At 44.9% G+C, this 17,380-nt stretch overlaps 1 protein-coding gene across 1 annotated transcript in view; it reads right to left on the bottom strand.

The window, feature by feature from the left end:
* Positions 1–10,196, bottom strand: part of phf24 (PHD finger protein 24) — a 66,713-nt gene extending 56,517 nt beyond the window's left edge. Inside the window, exon 1 of the mRNA XM_070877085.1 lies at positions 9,828–10,196. Coding sequence (XP_070733186.1) covers positions 9,828–10,196 — 369 coding nt within the window. The remainder of the gene's footprint in view (positions 1–9,827) is intronic.
* Between the last annotated feature and the right edge of the window lie 7,184 nt (positions 10,197–17,380).

Raw genomic sequence — 17,380 nt, 5'->3', positions numbered from 1 at the left:
ACTGCGGACTATTCTTGCCTCTACTCACTACTTAATTCAATGAAGCCACATCATAGTTCTCACAACAGCTCACCGACCTGAAATGTTAATTTGGTTTCTCTCTCCACAGATCCACTTTGGTAGGAAAAATAGAAAAGTAGGATATATATATATATTTTTTTTAAATAGTGAGAGATTGGGACATGTTGGTGTTCAGAGGGACCTGGATGTCCTTGTACACCAATAACTGAAAGTTAACATGCAGGTACAGCAAGCAATTAAGAAAGCAAATGTTATGTTGGCCTCTATTACAAGAGGCTTTGAGTATAAGAGTAAAGATATCTTACTGCAATTATATAGGGCCCTGGTGAGACCACACCTGGAGTATTGTGTACAGTTTTGGTCTCCTTACCTTAGAGGGAGTGCAATGAAGATTCAGTAGACTGATTTGTGGATGGTCCTATGAGGAGAGATTAAGCAGACTAGGCCTATATTCTCTAAAGTGTAGAAGAATGCATGGTCCCAGCCTGCAAGACCATCAGCAGGCCGGGGCCATTGGAGGGAGCAGCGTGTGGCGATATACCACTGCAGGGAGCAGCGGGTGCTGCTGCAGGAGGGCGACGGCTGACTGCAGTGCAGGCGGGTACAGCAGGAGCGGCGAGGTCGGAGTGAAGCAGCGGCGAGAGTTCATAGAGGAATGTGATTGGGGCCCAGGAGAGGCGTGAGTTCGGGGCCCAGAAGAGGTGAGGGTCCAGGGGCAGCACGGGCCAGCCCACACTGCGATATGTGTGCGCGCTAGGTCCAAGCAGAAAAGCTGGTCTCCAATCGTCTTGGTTAACCCTTGCCATTGGACCAAGACCTAGCTCTGTCAAGCCCATATAGTGGCTGGTTTGCAACGGCCACCACAGGTTAAAAAATCCACGCACAGGCATTTTCCACCCTTCAAGATGTAGTTCGAGATCTGGAATATTAGGTCCTTCATTGAAACACCTGTAAACTCATCCCTTTTCGGCATGGAAGCAAGTCATCCTCATTTTGAGGGATTGCCTATGATGCCGATGATGATGATGATCTCATTGAAACATATAACATTCTTACAGGGCTTGATAGGGTAAATACTGTAAGGATTTTTACGCTGGCTGAAGAGTCTAGAACCAGGGGTCACAGTCTCAGAATAAGGGGTCGGCCATTTAGGACTGAGATGAGAAGAAACTTCTTCACTCAAAGGATGGTGAATGTTTGGAATTCTCTACTCCAGAGGGCTGTGGAGACTCAGTCATTGAATATATTCAAGACGGAGATCGATAAATTTATGGATACTAAGGGAATCAAGGGACATAGGGATAGGTTGATTTGAAGTAGAAGATCAGCCATGATCTTCTTGAATGGTGGAACAGGCTCAAAGGGCTGAAGGGCCGACTCCTGCTGCTTTTTATATCTTCTTATGCTGCCTGACCTGCTGAGTGTTTTCAGCATTTTCTGTTTACATATATAGGCAATATCATATACGTATTTTAAAAGCAGGAAGCCAATAAACAGAGAACAGGAAATATACCAGGACCTGACTAAGCAAAAGAATATCTAAGCAAGGTATCTGCAACTCACTAGGCTGATTGTCGAGCGGATGCTCAGAAAAGTGCTCTTCATAACTTGGCATCGGTCAGTATAAAACTAGCAACTACTATTAAAAACATCTTGTTTGATGTTGGAATTAGAAATGTCACACTGCTGGACTAAGACTGTTGTTCTTAGGTTGGTGTTCAGATTTATGGTAGGACAGTGTAGAGGTGGCTTTACTCTGTATCTAACCTGCCTTGGGAGTGTTTGATGGGACAGTGTAGAGGGAGCTTTACTCTGTATCTAACCCATGCTGTACCTGCCCTGGGAGAGTTTGATAATGAAATGGAATAGAGAAACTCTGAACTTCTCATGTTCCAATGCGCTGAAATCTTTCTCACACGAAGTAATAGCACTTTGTTTGGTATGTTGTTGTATCGCATAATTATCGATCTCAGGCATTACTTTTCTCACACTCTGTGAGTCACTGTCTGGTTATAGCTGAATAATTAAAAATTAATCTTCCTTTCTGGATGTGACTCAGAAATACAACATGCAAATACTATTAATTGAAGTATTTAAAATGATCTATGTTGATCTCCCAGGTGTTGGAAATGTAGGTTCAATGTCAACATCGGAAAACATAAGAACACAAGAAATAGGAGCAGGAGATGGCCATACTGCCCCTCGAGCCTGCTCCACCATTTAATAATTCATGGCTGATCCGATCATAGACTCAGCTCCACTCCCTGCCCACTCCCCATAACCCTTTACTCCCTTATCGCTCAAAAGTCTGTCTATCTCCGCCTTAAATATAATCAATGACCCAGCCTCCACATCTCTCGAGACAGAGAATTCCATAGATTTACAACCCTCAGAGAAGAAATTTCTCCTCATCTCAGTTTTAAATAGGTGGCCCCTTATTCTGAGACTATGTCCCCTAGTTTTAGTTTCCCTTATGAGTGGAAATATCCTCTCTGCATCTACCTTGTCGAGCCCCCTCATTATCTTATATGTTTCGATAAGATCACCTCTCATTCTTCTGAATTCCAATGAATATAGATCCAATCTACTCGACCTATCTTCATAAGTCAACCCCCTCATCTCCAGAATCAACCTAGTAAACCTTCTCTGAACAGCCTCCAATGTAAGTATATCCTTCTTAAATACGGAGACCAAAACTGTATGCAGTACTCCAGTTGTGGCCTCACCAATACCCTGTACAGTTGTAGCAGGACTTCTCTGCTTTTATACTCTATTCCCCCTTGCAATAAAGGCCAACATTCCACTTGCCTTGCTGATCACTTGCTGTACCTGCAAACTAACTTTTTGCATTGATATAGCACCTTTCACAACCACTGGACGCCCCAAAGCATTTAAGAATATATGAAATATGAGGGAGTCGGCCATTAGACCCCTCAAGTCTGCTCCGCCATTCAATACGATCATGGCTGATCATCAATCTCAACTCCACTTTCCCGCACTAGCTCCATGTCCCTTAGTTCCGAAAATTCTATCGATCTCTGTCTTGAATATACTCAACGACTGAGCTTCCACGGCCCTCTGGGGTAGAGAATTCCAAAGATTCACCACCCTCTGAGTGAAGAAATTTCTCCTCATCTCTGCTCTAAATGGCTGACCCCTTATTCTGGGACTGTGACCCCTGGTTCTAAACAGGGGAAACATCCTCCCTGCATCTACCCTGTCAAGCCCTGCAAGAGTTTTGTATGTTTCAATGAGGTAACCTCTCATTCTTCTAAACTCTAGAGAATATAGGCCTAGTCTACTCAATCTCTCCTCATAGGGCAATCCCCTCAGCCCAGGAACCAGTATAGTGAACCTTCGCTGCACTCCCTCTATAGTAAGTATATCCTCCCTTAGGTAAGGAGACCAAAACTGCACACAGTATTCCAGGTGTGGTCTCACCAATGTCCTGTATAATTGTAGTGAGACTTCTTTATTCTTATACTCTAATCCCTTTGTAATAAAAGCTAATGTACCATTTGCTTTCCTAATTGCTTGCTGGCCCTGCATGTTAACTTTCTGTGATTCATGTACAAGGACACCCAGGTCCCTCTGAACACCAACATTTCCCAATCGCTCACCAATCAAAAAATATTCTGCTTTTTTGTTTTTCCTACCAGGGTGGATAACTTCACACTTCCCCACATTGTATTCCATTGGCCATGTTCTTGCCCACTCAGTCAACCTGTCTCTATCTCTCTGCAGCCTCTTTGCGTCCTTCTCATAGCTTACTTTCCCACCTACCTTGGTATCATCAGCAAACTTGGATACATTACACACAGTCCCTTCATCCAAGCCATCTTACAGCCAATGAAGTACTTTTTGAAGTGTAGCCAATGGAGTAATGTAGGAATTACTAAATGATAAAAGATTAAGGTCCATCTAGTTTGCCTTTTACCATCCCGGTCATCAAATGATACAACGATAATAGAGTTGATGACCAATCACAGCAATCAATCGTTATCATCATCATAGGCAGTGCCTCAAAATCGAGGAAGACTTGCTTCCACTCCAAAAATGAGTTCTTAGGTGACTGAACAGTCCAATACAGGAATTACAGTCTCTGTCACAGGTGGGACAGACAGTCATTGAAAGAAATGGTGGGTGGGGAGTCTGGTTTGCCACACGCTCCTTCCGCTGCCTGCGCTTGGCTTCTGCATGCTCTCAGCGACGAGACTTGAGGTGCTCAACGCCCTCCCGGATGCACTTTCTCCACCTAGGGCGGTTTTTGGCCAGGGACTCCCAGGTGTCGGTGGAGATGTTGCATTTTATCAAGGAGGTTTGAGGGTGTCCTTGAAACGTTTCCTCTGCCCACCTTGGGCCCCTCCTGCCATGTAGGAGATCCGAGTAGAGCGCTTGCTTTGGGAGTCTCATGTCAGGCATGCGGACAATGTGGCCTGCCCAGCAGAGCTGATCAAGTGTGGTCAGTGCTTCAATGCTGGGGATGTTGGCCTGGTCGAGGACGCTAATGTTGGTGCGTCTGTCCTCCCAGGGGATTTGTAGGATCTTGCGGAGATATTGTTGGTGGTATTTCTCCAGCAACTTGAGGTATCTACTGTACATGGTCCATGAACATAGTACAAGTCCGACTGCGGCAACTACAGAGGAATCTCCCTATTATCAACCAGTTAAAGGGACCATGCACACACACACAAAAAGAGAGGGAACATTGGTCCTGTCCCCAATTACACACATACTTTATCCCAAATGTTATTTTCTGAAAGAAATCTATCGAAATTGTAATTGAATGAATCAATACTAACTGCTTCCATCATCTCCCTAGGGAACCTCATCTATAGATTGGCCACTTGCTCACTGAAATATTATTTCCACAGAGTAGTTTTGAATTTTTCCACTTCAAGCTCAGGCCGTACTCTCTAGGTCCATTGTTCTGGACACGGTGAAACAGCGCGTCACGGTCAACATTATCTACTCCCTTTAGAATCCTACACACAGCAATCGTTGCACCCCTCAACCTTCTCTCTTCCCATGAGAACACGCACAATTCACATAATCAAATTTAATCTAATGCCTCAATCATTCTGGTTACCCTTTCAATAGCCGCAATATCCTTTCTGTACTGTGACAATCAGAACTTTTTTTTAATTCATTCACAGGATGTGGGTGTCGCTGGCAATGCCAGCATTTATTGCCTATCCCTAATTGCCTTCGAGAAGGTGGTGGTGAGCTGCCTTCTTGAACCACTGCAGTCCGTGAAGGTACTGCCAAAGTGAGTATACTTCTTTGTAGCAGGTTGATACAACTCCATGGCTAACTCAGCCATTTCAGTGGACAGCTAAGAATCAACCATGTTGCTCTGGGTTTGGAGTCACATATAGGCCAGACCAGGTAAGGGCGGCAGATTTCCTTCCCTAAAGGACAGTCGTGAACCAGATGGGTTTTCATGGGAACCTGGTAGTTTTATGGTCACCATTACTTAACTAACTGAATTTAAATTCCCCAGTTGCCATGGTGGGATTTGAACTCATGTCTCTAGATCACTAGATCAGGCCTCTGGATTACTCATCCAGTAACATAGGGCTCAATTTTGGCCCAGTCCGTTTTTCGGCGCACTTACCGGAGATGTGCTGCTTTTCTCCATTCAGAAGTGCGGCGAAAAATGTCCTTCCCACTTTGGCCGTTGTCCGGCCTCCTCCATGTGGTCGCGCAGCATGGCCAGTCGAGTCGGGGGTGTAGCCAGCGCTCTGCGCCGAAAACAGTGCCGGGACGTGTACACATGCGCAGTGGAGTGTCCGCACATGCGCAGTAGCTCCTCGCCCCCAGCCTCTCCGTGTCTTGCTGCAGCCGTTGTGTGGGACCCGATGCTGGCCAAATGATGTGAGTAGGGGTATGGAGTGGCAATTGCACGGACTGCTTAGTTCCATTTGGTTGGAAAATGCCTATTTATGGACTAAATTGGAAAATACTTTGCTTATTGGGAAGCTGCATTAACAGGTGATGCAGTCAGTTTAAGTAGCATGCTTCTTTAGATACCCACGTTGAAAACCCTTAACCCTACTTTGGTAAATGCATCGATTTGAAGCTTTAATCACTTTAATCTTCGAAATTGCACCGGGAGACCACTCGGCCAGGGCTAGGAGCGGATGGACAGGAGAACTGATAGTGCTACTGCCTGCCGATGATTTCTATCTGTTCTCCCGCCCACCCGCCCCTAGCCCAGGCCGAGTGGCCTCCCACACTGGCCAGCCCATTGCCTTCCCAGGTCGAGTTTTAAGATGAAGGTAGGACTTACTTCAATTTTTTATTTGTTATTGGATGCTTAGGACTTTTTGTTTCCAAGGTTTGGTGGTTTGTAAGGCTTGGTGCTTTAGGTGCAGGTCCTCTCTGCTTCCCATCCCGCCCCTATCCCAGGCCGAATGGCCTCCGATGTACCTACCTGAGCCGATTTCTTTAACTCTCCGCAAGGGTTTTCTGATGTGGCCACTTTCGCTGGCCTAAGTAGATTTGGAATAACTATTAGTTGGCCAAAGTTGCCTAAATGGCCCGAACTGGCGTAGGTGGCTGGTAACGCCCCCTTTTGAGAGAAAAAAAATAAACTAAAAAAATCAGAACTAACTGGTGCAAATTGATTGTGGAAAATGGGAATTTTTAAGTTATGCCAGAAAAACCAAGTTACTCCAAAAAATAACGGAGCAACTCCTGGACAAAATTGAGCCCATAATCATTATGATACCATATATTGATAACTTCAATTGATTGCCAATCAGGACACTCAGATCTCTTTCATTTTCCATCCAGATTATTTTCTTTCCATTTATGTAATAGTCCCTTGCTGGATTTTGTCTCCCCATTTAAAAAATTAGCTTTTCTCGACATTCAACTTCATCTGCCACCTGTCTGCCCCATTCCTAAGTATATTCAGATCCCCTTGGACCTTATCCTGTTCAGCTTTGCAGTTTATTAGTGAAGTGTAGTGTTCAGTGAAACACACTTAAAGGGCAGGGCATACTTGGACCAATGCAACCATGCAGAGAAGCTTGGCAGACACAAAATCTGTAGTGTAACATTGCCACCACAGGTGGGAAGGTACAATTACAGTGTGATATGTTTACATAGATAATCTACATTATAAATAGGAACAGATCTCTTGATAGCCATGGCTCAGTGGGCAGCACTCTTGCTTGTGACTCAGAAGGTTATGGGTTCAATTCCCACTTCAGAAACTTGAGCACAAAATCTAGGCTGACCCTCCAATGCAGTATTGAGAGAATGCTGCACTGTCGGAGGTGCCATCTTTCAGGTGAAACATTAAACCAAGGCCCTGTCTGCCCTCTCAGGTGGATGTAAAAGATCCCATGGCACTATTTTGAAGAAAAGCAGGGAAGTTATCCCTGGTGTCCTGGCCAATATTCCTCCCTCAACCAACATCATTTAAACAGATTATCTGGTCATTATCACATTGATGTTTGTGCAAATTGGCTGCCGCGTTTCCTACATTACAACAGAGGATAAACTTCAAAAAGCACTTCATTGGCTGTAAAGCACTTTGGGATGTCCTGAGGTTGTGAAAGGTACTATAGAAATGCAAGTTTTTCTTCTTTCTTTCTGTAGGAATCTATAACAGGAAACGTTGGTAAAAGTGTGCCAAAAAGGACGAAAACTGGAAATAAGGTTTCGTAAACAGGAAGTGCATGCCGATGTAAGACTTTTATTACAGATTTTGTAGATTGGGTGCTATACATGGATCAGGAATTCTGTGTTTGGGAGTGAATGGTCCTTTTGACTATATTGTAGGCAATGGGATGGCATAAAATTAACATGACTTTATATTTGAATGGCAAGAGGTTTGGCCCCATTGGGATTACATACAATGGGAGTGAATTGGAAGGGGTTTGGTCCATTTGGGACTCCGTACATTGGGAGAGAATGGGAAGGGGTTTGGTCCATTTGGGACTCCGTACATTGGGAGAGAATGGGAAGGGGTTTGGTCCATTTGGGATTCTGTACAATGGGAGAGAATGGAAAGGGGTTTGGGTCCATTGGGATTCTGTACAATGGGAGAGAATGGGAAGGGGTTTGGATCCATTGGGATTCTGTACAATGCGAGTGAATGGGAAGGGGTTTGGTCCATTTGTAATTCTGTACAATGGGAGAGAATGGGAAGGGGTTTGGACATTTCTAGCATGGAAGGAGCCATTTCGACCCATCATGTCCATGCCAGCCGACCAAGAGCTATCCAGCATAATCCCACTTTCCAGCTCTTGGTCTGTAGCCCTGTAGGTGCATATTCAAGCACTTTTTAAAATGCGGTGACGGTTTCTACCTCTACCACCCTTTCAGGCAGTTAGTTCCAGACCTCCACCACCCTCTGGGCGAAGAGATTTCCCCATAAAATCTCCTCCAAACCTCCTACTAATTACTTTAATGTCTCCTGGTTGTTGATCCCTCTGCTAAGGGAAATAGGTCCTTCCTATCCACTCTATCTAGGTCCCTCATAATTTTATACACCTCAATAAGGTCTCCCTTCAGCCTCCTCTGTTCCAAAGGAAACAAACCCAGCCTATTCAGTCTTTCCTCATAGCTAAAATTCTCCAGTCCAGGCAACATCCTCATAAATCTCTGTACCCTCGCTAGTGCAATCACATCTTTCCTGTAATGCGGTGACCAGAATTGCACACAGTATTCTAGCTGTGGCCTAACTCATGTTTTATACAGTTCAAGCATAACCTCCTTGCTCTTGTATTCTATGCCTTGGCTAATAAAGGCAAGTATTCCGTATGCCTTCTCAACCACCTTATCTACCTGGCCTCCTACCTCTGTGGACATGCACTCCAAGGTCCCTTTGTTCCTCTACACTTTTCAGTATCCTACCATTTAACATGTATTCCCTTGCCTCGTTAGCCATCCCCAAATGCATTACCTCACACTTATCTGGATTGATTTCCATTTTCCATTGTTCTGCACACCTCACCAGTTCATTGATACCTTCCTGCAGTCTACAGCTTTCTTCTTCATTATCAACCACACAGCCAATTTTAGCATCATCTGCAAACTTTTTAATCATACCCCCTACATTCAAGTCTAAATCATTGATATACACCACAAAAAGCAAGGGACCTAGGACTGAGCCCTGCGGAACCCCACTGGAAACAGCCTTTCAGTCACAAATACACCCATCAATCATTACTCTTTGCTTCCTGCCCCTGAGCCGATTTCCACTTTGCCCTCGATCCCATGGGCTTTTACTTTCGTGACCACCATGCCATGTGGGACCTTATCAAAAGCCTTGCTATAATCCATTTACACTACATCAGTGTATGGAATCCATTGTGATTCCATAGAATGGGAATGAATGGAAGGGGTTTGGGTCCATTGGGATTCTGTACAATGGGAGTGAATAGGAAGGGGTTTGTCTCCATTGGGATTCTGTAGACTGGGAATGAATAGGAAGGGGTTTAGGTCCATTGGGATTCTGTACAATGGGAGTGAATGGGAAGGGGTTTGTTCCATTGGGATTCTGTACAATGGGAGTGAATAGGAAGGGGTTTGGCTCCATTGGGATTCTGTAGACTGGGAATGAATAGGAAGGGGTTTAGGTCCATTGGGATTCTGTACAATGGGATTGAATGGGAAGGGGGTTGGGTCCATTGGGATTCTGTAGACTGGGAATGAATGGGAAGGGGGTTGGTCAATTGGGATTCTGTACAATGGGAATGAAAGAGAAGGGGTTTGGTCCATTGGGATTCTAAATTTGGAATAGTTTGTATTGATCGTGAATGACCAAATCAGCAAAAGTAAAATCCTACCTCATTTTTCCCCTGCAGATTGATATCAAGTGATTCGTCATCTCCAAGCTGCCTCTTGGGCCTGGTGAAGGCTGGTGGAGTGGCTAGGTCGTTCCACTCAAGTTCCTCCGGCTCGACTCCCTTGCCATCTCTCAGCCTCTCCCAAGCAGCCTGGTTCTTCTTCACCTCCTCTGCGCTGGGCTGAGATCCTCCAGCCACCTCAGTGTCCTGCTCTTGCCTGGGCTCCTCAACCACCAGCATGCAAGGGGTCGGCTCGGCTTTGCTCCTGGTTGGCCCCTTGTCCTTCAGTCCCGACTTGAAGGCCGACACCACCACATTGGCCTTTTGCACCTGCTCCACAGTTTTCTTCTTGGACATCAGGACCCCCATCGGTGATCAGGATTGCACCAAGTCTCAGCAGTCAACACGGAGATCGTCCTTACTGTGCCAGCATACCAGTGTCGGAGACCACAAGTACGATTCAGTTACACCATGACCTAGTCAACGCTCGAGGTTTAATAATAAAACTATTACTTTCGGCACCTGTTAATAAAGAGAAAAGATAGTTCAGTTTAGGTCATAGAATCAGTGAATGAAACAGCACTGAAGGAGGCTATTCGGCCCATCATACCTGTGCCAGCTCTTTGAAGGAGCTAGCCGGTTAGCTCCACCATCCTGCTCTTTCCCCGGAGCCCGGCAGATTTTTCCCCTTCAAGTATTTATCCCATTTCCTTTTGAAAGTTACTGTTGAACCTGCTTCCACTGCCCTTTCCGGCAGCGCATGCCAGATCACAACATAAAAGCACGTAGGAAGGAAATTAGGTATATAGTTGAAAACAGAACAAAAAGTGCAGGGCTATGGGGAAGGGGAAGAGGTGTGGGACTAATTGGATAGCTCTTTCAAAGACCCGGCAGAGCACGATGGTTTCCTTCTGCGCAGTATCATTGTATAATATCAATCACATCCCTCAAGCATCATGGGTAAACATCGCAGCCAGTTTGTACACAGAGAGAACACATGATCTATTGTAGCATGGTTGGTTGAGCAAGAAATATTGGCCAGGACACCGGGGAGAGCTCCCCTGCTCTTCTTTGAAATAGTGCCGTGGGATCGCTAAATGTGGTGACACTGGTTAGCAAGGCCATAAAAAAAGCAAACCAAGCACTAGGGTTTATTTTTTAGAGGTATAGAACTGAAATGTCGGGAAGTTATGCTAAACCTGCATCGAGCCTTGGTTAGGCACCGGAGAGGGGAAAGAGAAGATTTACAAGGATGATACCAGAAGTGCGAGGGTATACATATCAGGAAAGGATGAACAGGCTGGGTTTTTTTTCTTGTGAAAAAAGGCTTAGGGATGACCTAATAGAGGTCTTTAAAATGATGAAAGGTTTTGATAGAGTGGATACAGAGAGAGTGTTTCCACTTGTGGGAAAGAGCATAACTAGAGGCCATCAATATAAGATAGTCACCAAGAAATCCAATAGGAAATTCAGGAGAAAATTCTTTACCCAAAGAGTGGTGAGAATGTGGAACTCGCGACCACAGGGAGTGATTGAAGTCAATAGAATAGATGCACTTATGGGGAGGCTAGACAAGCATAAGGGGGAGAAGGGAATAGAGGGTTAAATGATAGATTTAGTTGAGGAAAGATGGGAGGCTTGAGTGGAGCATAAACGCCGGCATGGACTGGTTGGGCGGAATGGCCTGTTTCTGTGCTGTATATCCTGTGTAATCCTATGTAAAACTGTGCACAGTACTCCAGGTGTGGTCTCATCAAAGCTCTGTACAATTGCAGCAAAATGTCCTTACTCTTGTACTCCAACCCCCTTGCAATAAAGGCCAACGTGTAATTTGCATCCCTAATTCCTTGCTGTACCTGAATGTTAACTGTCTGTGTTTCCAGCAGGTGGACACCCAGATCGATCTGAACACCAACATTTCACAGTTTTGTACCATTTAAAAATATTCTGCTTTTCTATTCTTCCTACCAAAGTGAATGACCTCACATTTCATCACATTATACTCCCTCTGCCACCTTATTGCCCACTCACTTAACCTGTCTATATCCCTTTGCAAGCTCTTTGTGTCCTCCTCAAAGATTACTTTCACACCTAGCTTTGTATCATCAGCAAACTTGGATATATTATATTAGTCCCTTCATCCAAGTCATTATATAGATTGTGAATAGCTGCAGCCCCAGCACTAATCCTTGCGGCACCCCACTAGGTACAGCCTTCCAATCCGTAAATGACCTGTTTATTCCTTCTCTCTGCTTTCTGTCCATTAACCAATCCTCGATCCATGCTAGTATATTACCTCCAACAACATGAGCCCTCATCATGTAATAGGATGGATGTGTAATAGGATGGATGTTTAATATGATGGATGAATTACAACAATTGTACATCCCTGTCTGGCGTAAAAATAAAAAAGGGAAGGTGGCTCAACCGTGGCTATCAAGGGTAATCAGGGATAGTATTAAAGCCAAGGAAGTGGCACACAAATTGGCCAGAAATAGCAGCGAACCCGGGGACTGGGTGAAATTTAGAACTCAGCAGAGGAGGACAAAGGGTTTGATGAGGGCAGAGAAAATGGAGTACGAGAGGAAGCTTGCAGGGAACATTAAAACGGACTGCAAAAGCTTATGGAAAGAGAAATATGTAAAGAGAAAAAGGTTAGTAAAGACAAACGTAGGTCCTCTGCAGTCAGAATCAGGGGAAGTCATAACGGGGAACAAAGAAATGGCAGACCAATTGAACAAGTACTTTGGTTTGGTATTCACTAAGGAGGACACAAACAACCTTCCAGATATAAAAGGGGTCAGAGGGTTTAGTAAGAAGGAGGAACTGAGGGAAATCCTTATTAGTCGGGAAATTGTGTTGGAGAAATTGATGGGATTGAAGGCCGATAAATCTCCAGGGCCTGATGGTCTGCATCCCAGAGTACTTAAGGAGGTGGCCTTGGAAATAGCAGATGCATTGACAGTCATTTTCCAACATTCCAGACTCTGGATCAGTTCCTATGGAGTGGAGGGTAGCCAATGTAACCCCTATTTTTAAAAAAGGAGGGAGAGAGAAAACGGTGAACTATAGACCGGTCAGCCTGACATCGGTAGTAGGTAAAATGATGGAATCAATTATTAAAGATATCATAGCAGTGCATTTGGAAAATGGTGACATGATAGGTCCAAGTCACTATGGATTTGTGAAAGGAAAATCATGCTTGACAAATCGTCTGGAATTTTTTGAGGATGTTTCCAGTAGAGTGGACAAGGGGGAACCAGTTGATGCGGTGTATTTGGACTTTCAGAAGGCTTTCGACAAAGACCCACACAAGAGATTAATGTGCAAAGTTAAAGCATGGGATTGGGGGTAGTGTGCTGACGTGGATTGAGAACTGGTTGGCAGACAGGAAGCAAAGAGTAGGAGTAAATGGGTACTTTTCAGAATGGCAGGCAGTGACTAGTGGGGTATCGCAAGGTTCTGTGCTGGGGCCCCAGCTGTTTACATTGTACATTAATGATTTAGACGAGGGGATTAAATGCAGTATCTCCAAATTTGCGGATGACACTAAGTTGCGTGGCAGTGTGAGCTGCGAGGAAACATAGAAACATAGAAACATAGAAAATAGGTGCAGGAGTAGGCCATTTGGCCCTTCGAGCCTGCACCGCCATTCAATAAGATCATGGCTGATCATTCCTTCAGTACCCCTTTCCTACTTTCTCTCCATACTCTTGATCCCCTTAACCATAAGGGCCATATTTAACTCCCTCTTGAATATATCCAATGAACTGGCATCAACAACTCTCTGCGGCAAGGAATTCCACAGGTTAACAACTCAGTGAAGAAGTTTCTCCTCATCTCAGTCCTAAATGGCCTACCCTTTATCCTAATAATGCCTGTTTCACATAAATGAAAACAGAAAGGAGTGATATTTGAATTATTTGCTGCAACCTAAACTTCACAAACTGCTCTGTAACCAACTCCCCACATAATTTGGAGCATCTCCTTGCGTAATAATTCTACATGAAAAATTACCGTCTTAAAATACATGTCGTAATACTGTACCAGTAATAGTTTATTATGAATTGTGAAATAAACCTCAATTTTCTCATGACTGTAACCTTCATGGGTCTTTAGTGACATGAAATAATAAAAGGCCACTCCATTCAACAGGCCCAGCAACAGATTATATATAGATAGTGGTGTCTTGTACTCCCACAACTTGTTTATTCTTAAGCTGTAAGAGTTTTAAGCCACAGAATCATCAATGTTACTTTCCCCTGGACCTTCCCTAATGCATCTTTTGAAGTAGTTGTGGGCTTACTATGATGTGGATTCATCTTCTCCTAGTACACTGAATGATTTGATTTTTTACTGTTTTTGTCTTTATGCGGGCATGTCGTCCATAGATCTATATTCCCTATGCTTACTGTGAGGTTTGTGTGACAACCGAGGCATACACCTACATTAATGTCGCTCAGCCACTTGTTGAGCTGCTAATCTGCATTTAAACCTGCAAGGTATATGAACTATTTCATTTTGTAACAAAATAATAAAGTACTGCCACTATAAGGCTACAACAGAACAATACATTCAATGTATTTCAAATTTAGTTAAGCCGAGGCTGCAGAGTGACTTGGATAGGTTAGGTGAGTGGGCAAATGCATGGCAGATGAAGTATAATGTGGATAAATGTGAGGTTATCCACTTTGGTGGTAAAAACAGAGAGACAGACTATTATCTGAATGATGACAGATTAGGAAAAGGGGAGGTGCAACGAGACCTGGGTGTCATGGTACATCAGTCATTGAAGGTTGGCATGCAGGTACAGCAGGCGGTTAAGAAAGTAAATGGCATGTTGGCCTTCTTAGCGAGGGGATTTGAGTACAGGGGCAGGGAGGTGTTACTACAGTTGTACAGGGCCTTTGGTGAGGCCACACCTGGAGTATTGTGTACAGTTTTGGTCTCCTAACTTGAGGAAGGACATTCTTGCTATTGAGGGAGTGCAGCGAAGGTTCACCAGACTGATTCCCGGGATGGCGGGACTGACCTATCAAGAAAGACTGGATCAACTGGGCTTGTATTCACTGGAGTTCAGAAGAATGAGAGGGGATCTCATAGAAACGTTTAAAATTCTGACGGGTTTAGATAGGTTAGATGCAGGAAGAATGTTCCCAATGTTGGGGAAGTCCAGAACCAGGGGTCACAGTCTCAGAATAAGGTGTAAGCCATTTAGGACCGAGATGAGGAGAAACTTATTCACCCAGAGAGTGGTGAACCTGTGGAATTCTCTACCACAGAAAGTTGTTGAGGCCAATTCACCAAATATAGTCAAAAAGGAGTTAGATGTAGTCCTTACTACTAGGGGGATCAAGGGGTATGGCGAGAAAGCAGGAATGGGTTACTGAAGTTACATGTTCAGCCATGAACTCATTGAATAGCGATGCAGTCTCGAAGGGCCGAATGGCCTACTCCTGCACCTATTTTCTATGTTTCAGCAGGTGGGATCCCAGTGAGTGAGTGGGGTCTCGTGCGGTCGCTAAGCAGGACTCGGGTTAGGCGAGTCTGCAGTGAGCCTTCAGTTACTCTCTTCAAGCCTTGCTTGATGGTTTACACTGCTCTCTGTGCCTGACCATTGGACGCTGGTTTAAACAGGGCAGATGTGACATGTTTGATCCCATTACAGGTCATGAATTCTTTCAACTCAGCACTGGTAAAACGTGGTCCGTTGTCACTCACAGGACATCGGGTAGGCCATGTGTGGCAAACATGGCCTGCAGGCTTTCAGTAGTGGCAGCGGACGTGCTAGCCGGCATTCAAACCATTTGTAGTGCGCATCTACAACCACAAGGATCATTTTCCCCAAGAACGGGCCTGCATTGTCGACGTGTACCCTAGACCACGGTTTGGACGGCCAAGACCATAAACTTAGCGGCGCCTCCCTGGGTACATTGCTTAACAGCGAGCATGTATTACATCTGTGAACACAGGACTCTAAGTCCGCATCGATACCAGGCCACCACACGTGGGATCTGGCTATCGCTTTCATCATTACAATGCCTGTTTGGGTACTGTCGAGGTCATTGATGAAGGTGTCTCTGCCCTTCTTGGGGACCACTACTCGATTGCCCTACAGAAGGCAGTCTGCCTGTATAGACATTTCATCTTTGCGCCGCTGGAACGGCTTTATCTCTTCCTGCATTTCCACTGGGACACTGGACCAGCTCCTGTGAAGCGCACAGCTTTTGACTAGAGATAATAAGGGGTCCTGGCTTGTCCAGGTTTGATCTGCTGGGCAGTGACGGCTGATTGCTCACTCTCAAATGCTTCCATAACCATGGCTAGATCTGCGGGCTGCACCATTTCCACCCCGTGAGGATAAGGGGTAAGCCATTTGGGACCGAGATGAGGAGAAACTTCTTCACCCAGAGAGTGGTGAACCTGTGGAATTCTCTACCACAGAAAGTAGTTGAGGCCAATTCACTAAATATATTCAAAAGGGAGTTAGATGAAGTCCTTACTACTCGGGGGTTCAAGGGTTATGGCGAGAAAGCAGGAAGGGGGTACTGAAGTTTCATGTTCAGCCATGAACTCATTGAATGGCGGTGCAGGCTAGAAGGGCTGAATGGCCTTCTCCTGCACCTATTTTCTATGTTTCTATGTTTCTATGATGTGTAATAGGATGGATGTGTAATAGAATGGATGTGTAATATGATGGCTGTGTAATATGATGGATGTGTAATATGATGGATGTGTGAGATTAATGTGCAAAGTTAAAGCACATGGGATTGGGGGTAGTGTGCTGATGTGGATTGAGAACTGGTTGGCAGACAGGAAACAAAGAGTAGGAGTAAATGGGTAATTTTCAGAATGGCAGGCAGTGACTAGTGGGGTACCGCAAGGTTCTGTGCTGGGGCCCCAGCTGTTTACATTGTACATTAATGATTTAGACGAGGGGATTAAATGTAGTAGCTCCAAATTTGCGGATGACACTAAGTTGGGTGGCAGTGTGAGCTGCGAGGAGGATGCTATGAGGCTGCAGAGTGACTTGGATAGGTTAGGTGAGTGGGCAAATGCATGGCAGATGAAGTATAATGTGGATAAATGTGAGGTTATCCACTTTGGTGGTAAAAACAGAGAGACAGACTATTATCTAAATGGTGACAGATTAAGAAACGGGGAGGTGCAACGAGACCTGGGTGTCATGGTACATCAGTCATTGAAGGTTGGCATGCAGGTACAGCAGGCGGTTAAGAAAGTAAATGGCATGTTGGCCTTCTTAGCGAGGGGATTTGAGTACAGGGGCAGGGAGGTGTTACTACAGTTGTACAGGGCCTTTGGTGAGGCCACACCTGGAGTATTGTGTACAGTTTTGGTCTCCTAACTTGAGGAAGGACATTCTTGCTATTGAGGGAGTGCAGCGAAGGTTCACCAGACTGATTCCCGGGATGGCGGGACTGACCTATCAAGAAAGACTGGATCAACTGGGCTTGTATTCACTGGAGTTCAGAAGAATGAGAGGGGATCTCATAGAAACGTTTAAAATTCTGACGGGTTTAGATAGGTTAGAT

Source organism: Pristiophorus japonicus, chromosome 1, assembly GCF_044704955.1.
Source record: "Pristiophorus japonicus isolate sPriJap1 chromosome 1, sPriJap1.hap1, whole genome shotgun sequence".
Classification (NCBI taxonomy): Eukaryota; Metazoa; Chordata; class Chondrichthyes; family Pristiophoridae; genus Pristiophorus; species Pristiophorus japonicus.
This window is presented reverse-complemented; position numbering and strand designations above follow the sequence as displayed.